This window comes from Salvia miltiorrhiza, chromosome 8, assembly GCF_028751815.1.
Source record: "Salvia miltiorrhiza cultivar Shanhuang (shh) chromosome 8, IMPLAD_Smil_shh, whole genome shotgun sequence".
In the NCBI taxonomy this organism is placed as follows: Eukaryota; Viridiplantae; Streptophyta; class Magnoliopsida; order Lamiales; family Lamiaceae; genus Salvia; species Salvia miltiorrhiza.
This window is the reverse complement of record NC_080394.1, coordinates 14,205,104-14,213,985: the sequence shown is the minus strand read 5'-3', so window position 1 is coordinate 14,213,985 and position 8,882 is coordinate 14,205,104. Positions and strand designations below refer to the sequence as shown.

Below are 8,882 nucleotides of genomic sequence, written 5' to 3'. Positions count from 1 at the left end.
TTGATATCAATTTGCCTTCCAGCTTGTGATTTATGATTCATGGTGTTTGATCTCTTGTGAATTACCTAATTAATAATTTGCATGTGTAGCTTTTTAGTTTGAGTCTTGAATGTGATAATTGTTCAGCCGATTCAGAAATGCATGATATAGTTTTGCCTTGAGACTTGAATGTGATAGGTAGGCTATAAGAAGTTATTCTTTGTTTGCTATTTGGAGTTAATTTATTCTCTTGTGACTTGAATGATATGGAGAATTTATTAATCTACTTTCATAGTTGTTCCTTAGAGAAGATTATGAATAGCTTAGTGATCTTTCATTGGGGATGGATTAAAATTGGTAGTTGAATCAATAGGTTGAATGCATGTGTTTGATTAATGATAGTACATTCTAGGGTCAGAGTCTTTTATTATTTAGGTTATTCTCTTCTTTTATTTGCTTTGTTTTGAGTTTAGTTTTATATATTTCATCCATCTTTTTTTATGTTTGCCTGAATATTGTCAGAGTTTTTATTAGGATTACTTAAAGTGATTTCGCTTATCAATCTCTATTAATACGATATTCGGTTGCTATTTATATTACGTTTACACCGTATTAGTTACGGTATTTTTATTGCTATAACAATAGTGATCAAGATCCCGTGCTTAATGAGTAGAAAACAACTAGCTAGAGTCAGTTGAATATTAGTCAAAGTTGATAACAAAAATGTTTTTATATCTTTTGGTGAAAACTTAAAAAATCCATTTTTATTAAATTTTTACAAAAAATGCTCATTCTTATAGGCATATGCATCCCATGCTTAAATTTAAGTAAATAAAATAAAATATTATTAAATGTTGATGATTTTGCTTATTTTTTATGCAATGATTGCACATATTTTACACAAACACAATTATATAATAAATGTGTAAAAAAAGATATGGTGGCTAAATTATTGTATATGGTATAGAGAAAGTGAATACATGCACAAGTTAGTTATTTGTTCAACTGTCAGTCAGTCAGTAGGATCGGTAATTGTACTCACAGTTAGAATATGCTTTTTTGGATGTTATTTAATTTAAGATTAGTTAAATTCATCTGCATCAAATCAAATGACTCATTGTCACCTACTGTTCATAACACAATACTCTGCAAAATAAACCGCAAATTCTTGTGTGCTCCATAACACTAACACTTGTACTCCCTCCGTCCCAGGCCAATAGGCCCAATTGCTTTCGGCACGGAGATTAAGGAAGTCACTTTTTGGTAGGTAAATGGTGTGGTCCACCAACAATTAATGTTTTAAGTGTTCTCTTATTTTCCTTAATCACATTTGTTCAATTAATCAAACTGAGAAATGCTTCACAGAACCCTAAATCAAAATGCTTCACAGAAACTGAGAATCGAAATCAAACTTTCGGCAACAATCAAATGCTTCACAGAAACTGAGAAATCAAACTTTCAATTAATCGAATATGCAACAATCGAAATTCAGCAACAATCAAAATGCTTCAATTAATCGAATCTGCAAATGAAGAAAACTAAATCAAGAACTGAGAAATCAAACTTTCAGAAACTTTCTACCAAATCAAAAACCCTAAATCAAGAGCTTAGAGGCGGCGGTGGAGACGGAGAACGGCGGCGGTGGGGGCTCCGAACCGTCCACCGACAAAGGAGAGGCGGCGGCGGCACAGCAGGGGCTGTAGTCTTGAGGCGGCGACGGATCTGTGTGGCCGGAGCTATGGAGAGTCAGTGGCGCCGCTCGTTGTTGAGAGAGAGAGAAGGGGGAGGGGGCGGCGGTGATGGAAATGGCGAAAGGGAAGCGAGATCTGAGGGGGATGCCGGTAGGCTCCGTCTGCTGCTGCTGTTCGCCGGTCCGCCGGATTCTAGAGGGGAGGGGAAGTCGAAGAGAGAGAGAGAGAGAGTGTCGCCGGAGCTCTGGTGTCGGCGGCGACGCTCTGGCCGTTGAAGAGGGGAGGGGAAGTCGAAGAGAGAGAGAGAGAGAAGGTGTCGCCGGAGCTCTGGTGTCGGCGGCGACGCTCTGGCCGTTGAAGAGGGGAGGGGAAGTCGAAGAGAGAGAGAGAGAGAGAGAGAGAGAGAGAGTGTGGGGAGAAATGAAATTAAAGTGAGAAATGAATATTAGAGTGAGAAATTAAAGGGTATATCTTTCCTTAATTAAAAATTAAGAAGATCCTAATTATTTCCAATTTAAGACTGAGCCTATTAGGCTGGGACGTCCCAAAATGGAAAACGAGCCTATTGGGCTGGGACGGAGGGAGTATTAAATAACACTAACACTATCTTGAAATGACACTAACACTATTTTATTTTACAAATGACACTATCATATTATAGTGTTAATGTCATTTCGCGACAGTGTTATTTATATAACATGATATTGTCATTTGTAAAATAGAATAGTGTTAGTGTTAGTGTCATTTGTAAAACAAAATAGTGTTAGTGTCATTTAATGCAATAGTGTCATTTGTAAAATAAAATAGTGTTAGTGTCATTTCAAAATAGTGTTAGTGTCATGGAGCACGGTGCTCCATGGAGCACACAAGAATGCCTCAAAATAAACAAAAGGTTGTAACTGATGTATTCCCCATACATCAACACGCACTCATTTAGGACCAACAAAAAATATATTTAAAAACAATTATTAATTTTCACTATTTTGTATGACTACTACAAAATCCACATCATTCAAATAAAGTGGACCTTTTTTTTTCATGAGACCCATAATTGTATTCAAATTAAATACATCATCATTTTTCACTGGCCTCACGTTTTTTCCTATTTAAATTAGGGATATTTGTGGCTTTGTGTACAAAATTAATTAAAAAATATTTCATTTTATGAAAGTGACTTATAAAAGATATTTTCTTTATCTCAAAAGGACTACTTTTAAGTTTTAACCTTCTTCCCATTTGAATGATACCGGCCCGTGGTAATTTATACGGATTCATTCTTAGCTGTATACGTCCTCTAGAATGCTCATCATGGCTCGGAGTCTTTATATGATGATTTATGGGAGGCGTTCACTTATGTCAGACAGTATATTGTGGTGGATTTTCTTCATATGGGTCGCGATGCAAACAGAGTAGCGTATGAGCTTGCTCAGTTTTCTTTTTCTGTTTATGATGCTGTTATTTGAAAGGTCGATTTTCCTAATTGACTTCTTTACATTGTTCTTTCGGATTCGTCGTAATAATATTCCGCCCGTTTGTTTTCCAAAAAAAAAAAAAAAAAAAACCTTCCTCCCATTTGAATATAATTGCTGGTTCAATTATATTCTAAAAAAAAAAGAATATAACTGCTGGTTCATTTTTTCCAATTGGGTAGTTGGTGTGACGGCTCCCGCAAAATTCAAATATGCCTATGTCGTTATCGATCAAAGTCCTTTTTTCCTTTTCTTTTTTTCAAATATAAAATTAAATAATTCGACCTATTAAATTTGAAACGGTTAGGTATACGAATCACGAATAATGACAAGATTGGCCACTATTAGTGACCGGTGAATGAAGTAGTATTAAATTAATCTTATATGGTAGCTGCTCAAGTTTGTTTGAAATCGTATTCAACTTTCAAATTGTATTTTAATATATGTAACCACCAAGTGAATTAAGAGAGTTTTTTATTAAAGCTTAATTATTTTATAGAGTTTATAAGCTTTAATAATTTATGAAGATGTTTTAAAAAATTATAATAATATTAATATTTTACAAGTTTATAAATGATTAAAGTATTTGAATAATTGAGATTATAAATTCGAGAGAGTTCTGTAAATTAAAAAAAGTTAAAGAAATATGAAATTGGAAGATTATACCAACAAAGATAACAAAATACAGTAAGATAATTTTTGTAAAATAATTGTTGAATTTTTTGCCCCTTTTTTTCCGACCATTTTAAATGATTACTTTTTTTAACAACAAATGACATTTTTGTTAATGACAAATAATATTTCCTAAATGACACTTTTTATAAAAATAAATGATGCTTTTAATATAGAGTAAATGATACTTCGTAAATGATATTTATATAAAATCAAATGATACTTGGTACAAAAATAAATAATATATTAAGAGAGAATCAAACCGAACTGTCTGCCGTGTACATAGTTGAGAAGAATTTGTGATAATAATGCTTCTTTTTATGACAATAAAGACAATACAATCAAGATTAATTGGTTTAATGTATTAGAAGAGAAAGTTTTTATGTGATCATCTCCTTAAATGATGTACTGATCTAGTTTAGATAATTCACAGGATCTCAAATTTTCTACAATCATTTAGTTATATATTTATATAGTTAATTGAGCCAAATTTTGGATTTTATACTTTTAGTCTTTGGACCTATTATACCTATTAAATTATGGATATTAATAATTGTTCTTAAATAAATTATTGTCACAATAAGATTGAGAGACATACATGCCCTACTATATATAAGTATTTTTTGAGAGGTGCCCTACTATATGTTACTTGTCCTTTTATGACGAGAATCTTTTTTGTCCAGTTTTAAGTATTACTTAGTATTCAAGTATGAATATGTAAAGTGATAGCTTTTTCTTATGTACCTCGATTTGACTTCGTCAAACCACTAAATTAATTTTATTTACCACTTATTGTAAAGTGATAGCTTTTTCTGACTAATTGTGAAATGAATTGATTTGGATTTTGTTTACGCCCTTCTTGAATGTCGAAAGAAATAAGTGTGCCTTTAAATAAACAACAAAAAGAGAGTTATAGATTAATTAAATTGTATTTTTATAAAAGAACGAAAAAAGGAGAAAACAAAAGCGAGAGAACTAAACGCTTGAGAGCACAGAAACGCAAACTAAGGGCCGGGCCTCGTTAAAACCCTCCTACAGAAAACCCCATGGGAAAAACCGTAAGAGGGAAAAAGAGTACCCGTCTAGAAAAGCAAAAAAGAAGAGCGGAAGAGAAAGTTTCAGGAACTCCGGCCTAACCATCGTCCCTAAACCATTCCGGCTCAGAAAAAAGGAACAAAAACAAAACAGATGACAAAGCCAGAAGGCCGGTGAGACGCCGTCGCCAACTGACCACCGAAAAAGACACACAGAAAGAGCAAAAGGCCGGTGATACGCCGTCGCCCTATGCTCTATCATCGAACCGTGAGGGGTATGACCGGTTATACTCCGTTGCCATAAACCATCCCACAGCTCTAAGACCAAAAAATTAGGGAACCGAGGAGAGTCAGCGAGGAGGTTCCAGTTGAGGCCGGTGAGATGCCGTCGCCTAAACCGAGAACGCCGAAAAATCCTCGTCCAGAAATCATGCCGGAAGGTTGTTTGATCGGTAAGATGTCGTCGCCGCCAACCTATCCTCTGCCTACCCGCCATCAACAAACAGCGAGACCCAACCGGAGAGCCCCAACGAGCATGCAAAGTAGTGCGGCCGGTTATATGCCGTCGCCGCAACACTTCTTTATGCCCTACATCTCCCCGTAAGCTCTCCAGCACCTCCACAGCATGTTGTCCAGCCCAGACGGGAGCTCTCCCAACACAGCAACGGAGAACCCCAGACACTCCGTAAGCTCTCGAGCACTTCCACAGACGCTGCCCAGCCCAGACGGCTCTCCCAAAGCAGCAACAGCAAGACCACCAAGTATTTGACAAAAAGCCCGGAATACACCCAAGGCGGAGGCCGTTTAAATGCCAAGAACAACTCTGAATTCGAACAGAACCCATGAAGTCGTGTGAGTTCAGAAAAAGGCACCATCCAACAGCCCAGCTCCTACTCCAATCTATATAGGCGAGCCCGCCTATTGTATGTCGAAAGTCCCCATCCAGAAAATCACTATTTTTGCCGTACATAGCTATGCACCGAAAGATCCCTAATGACGGCATCGTAAATCAGCGGAATACTGTGAGTCCAACGTCCCTCGGGGGTGTGTGGACTAGCCATAATGTCCGCAGGAGCATTCCCTTCTCTAAAGATATGAGTTATTCTAAAATCCATATGATCAAGGAAAGAAAGAGCTCGTCTCCACAAAAGCCTGGAACCTCCAAGGAACTTTGCTAGATTTAGTCATAAGAGCGTTAACAACGTAAGCCGAATCCGCTTCAAACCAGATCTTCAACCAGCCACAATGATGGGCAAACTCTATAGCCGTAATAATACCTAAAAGCTCCGCCTCAAACGCATACCCCGTACCTCCTTCCACATGGAAACAGCCCTTTACAAACCCTCGCCAATCTCTGAAAACTCCCCCTGCACAAATACGACCAGGCGCCCCAACCGCCGAACCATCCGTGTTTGCTTTGATCCAAGCAAACGCCGGCGGTGACCAATAAACCGAGGTGAACTAAAAAGAGAGTTATAGATAAATAGGAAGAATAAGAGACAAATGAAAAGTATAATAGCTGTTTGGCTAGTTTGAATTCTATTGCTGATCAAACTAAATTTGCGTTTGCACATCATTGTGTTTCCTGCTATTCTAGATTTTTAATTTGTCAGAATTTGTGAACGTTTCTTCAAATTAATGTTAGCTTTTTCTTCTCATAAAAAAAAAATGTTTGGCTAGTTAGTAACGAAACATATTGTGCTTGAGTTTTTTTGACTTTGGTGGAGAAAGAGCGGTGAATTTGAACCCTGAACCTCACTGGTCGTAGACAAGAGTTCATATTGTGCTTGAATTGTACTTATTTAATGGAGTAATTATTTAAAGAAAAAGCAACAACTTAATTATAGTATTTGATTTTCATGATGTTTTTGTACTTATCCTCCTTTCCTGTTTCTTTGTCATGTTCTTGCACAACTTAGCTGCTATAAGTTAGCATCCTGTCAATCAAAAAATTTAATGAAGACTTTTTAGGGACAATATCAATATTGCGCGCAGGTCTTTTATTGATATTCTTGAAAATTTAGAACATTTTTAAAATTATATAAATAGTTTAGGATTTAATTTGATAATTACCCTAAATTATTAACTGTTCACTTATTTGTATTCAAGAAATATAAAGTTGTTAAATGGATATTAATGTCGCATTCAAAATATTTAGTCCACGTAATCAAAAGGTAGGTATGAGTATATTTCAAGACAACTGGTGTAAGTTATTCTTAAACAGGAAGGAGTAATTATGAATTAAAGAACCAAGCATAAGCAAAAACCTTCAATACACGTACACACGTATAACATAACATTTTGTATGTATTCAGCAAATAAGAGCAATATTTGGCGGATACGATACGCTTTTTTCTTGTGTAAAAGGCTAACTTTATGAACTTCACTACGATCTTTGAAATGATTTTCTTAAAATGGACATTCTTACAAAAATAAAAATTAGGCCGCTAAATATTAAAAGGCTTAGTTGTCGGACTTGGCTACCTCTAAATAATTTACAGTTAATAAATTAAACTTAAATAAAAACATAATTTTTTGTGTGCGGACCGTTCATATAATTTAGTAAAACACGTGCTCTATTAGAATATGTGAGTGGCTAATAAAATATATGAATGATCTGTATCGTATGAACATCTGCATGAAAGACCTTCTCTTAGAAAAACTATAAAATAATTATAATTTATAGTTAAAATTTAATTAAACCTTATTTAAGATAATTAAAAGTTGAGTTATTAAAGTTTTTTTTTCTTGTAATAGGTTATTGGTTCAAGTTTTACCGACATCTTATAAGTTGTATTTTTATTTGTTTAATTAATCGAACTGGTTTATACTAGTTTTAGTGTAATTTCAATAGCTTGATTTCATTGTAATATATATTTAATTTTTTGATATAATATATATATCTTGTATTTAAAAGAAAAAAGAGAGATGTTTGGCAAATAGATGTTAGAATTCATTAATTGGATGCTAGACTAGATAATTTGGGTTGTAATTTCTATTGTGAACCATTAAATGCACTTCACACCACATTTTCATGCCTGAATTTGTCCTAATTCTTCAATTAAAAACAATACTAATATTTATAATAACGGTCAATTATTACTTTTTTTTTACGTGGAGGAGTTGGGGAGGGGGAGCAGTGGGGTTTGAACCCGAGACCTCACTGTTCACAGACAGGAGGTCGCACCGCTTGGTGTCCCCTTGGAGACAATAACGATCAATTATTACTTGTCACTTAAAAGTAAACATATCTGTTGTTTTTGGCCTAAATAACATTTAAATCAAATATGGTGCAAATTTGTAGGTAGCCACACTTCGATACATACAAATACACTGCACACGTCCTAATTACATTTTTAATTATTTATGTTAATTCCCTCAAAAAAAAATTATTTATGTTAATAAATTTTAATTGATGATTAATAGAACATAAGTGGAAACTGATGAATTCTAATTTATGATTAATAAATTATAAATTGAAAATTAATGAACTCTAACTGAACACAAACTCTTACCTTTTGTAGATATTTATTAGAAAAACTGCGACCACCAAACTTAATCGCCATTACAATATTAAAGTCACCACATGGCTATTCTCGACCAACAAAAATCAAGTAATCAAGTTCTGTGTACTGTTGCTGGAGTATGTGTAATTTGTATATAATAAATCAAATTAGATTATATAGATCTCACATATTCAACTTCCCTTCGCTTATTTAGAAATTTAATTGTTTCAAAATCATTCGACCATATAAATATAAATTAATTGTTTCAAAAATATAAATTAGAATTAATTTTACGTTTACGTGACATAAATTGTGGACCATATCCACCCAATTGCATTACAGAAATCACACACCAACAAATTTCCAAATACAAACATGAGTGCAATAAATATCACCTCTCATCAACTGCCGTTTTGAAAGTTTTGACGCCACAGCTGAAACTCGGCGCCTCAAAAAAATAAATGTGGATGGCCCCTGCTACTTCAGCCAGCACAATCACCATTTAAATTTCAAAAAAATGATATCGATCTC

At 34.6% G+C, this 8,882-nt stretch overlaps 1 protein-coding gene across 1 annotated transcript; it reads right to left on the bottom strand.

Annotated features, from left to right (window-relative positions):
* Window positions 1-4,703: 4,703 nt before the first annotated feature.
* LOC131001242 (uncharacterized) lies at window positions 4,704-8,880 on the bottom strand. Its single transcript, XM_057927571.1, has 2 exons — window positions 8,747-8,880; window positions 4,704-6,306 (listed from the first exon to the last, which is right to left on the bottom strand). The coding sequence occupies exon 2, from the start codon at window positions 5,846-5,848 to the stop codon at window positions 4,844-4,846; it is 1,005 nt and encodes a 334-aa protein (XP_057783554.1). The 5' UTR covers window positions 5,849-6,306; window positions 8,747-8,880; the 3' UTR covers window positions 4,704-4,843.
* Window positions 8,881-8,882: the final 2 nt, after the last annotated feature.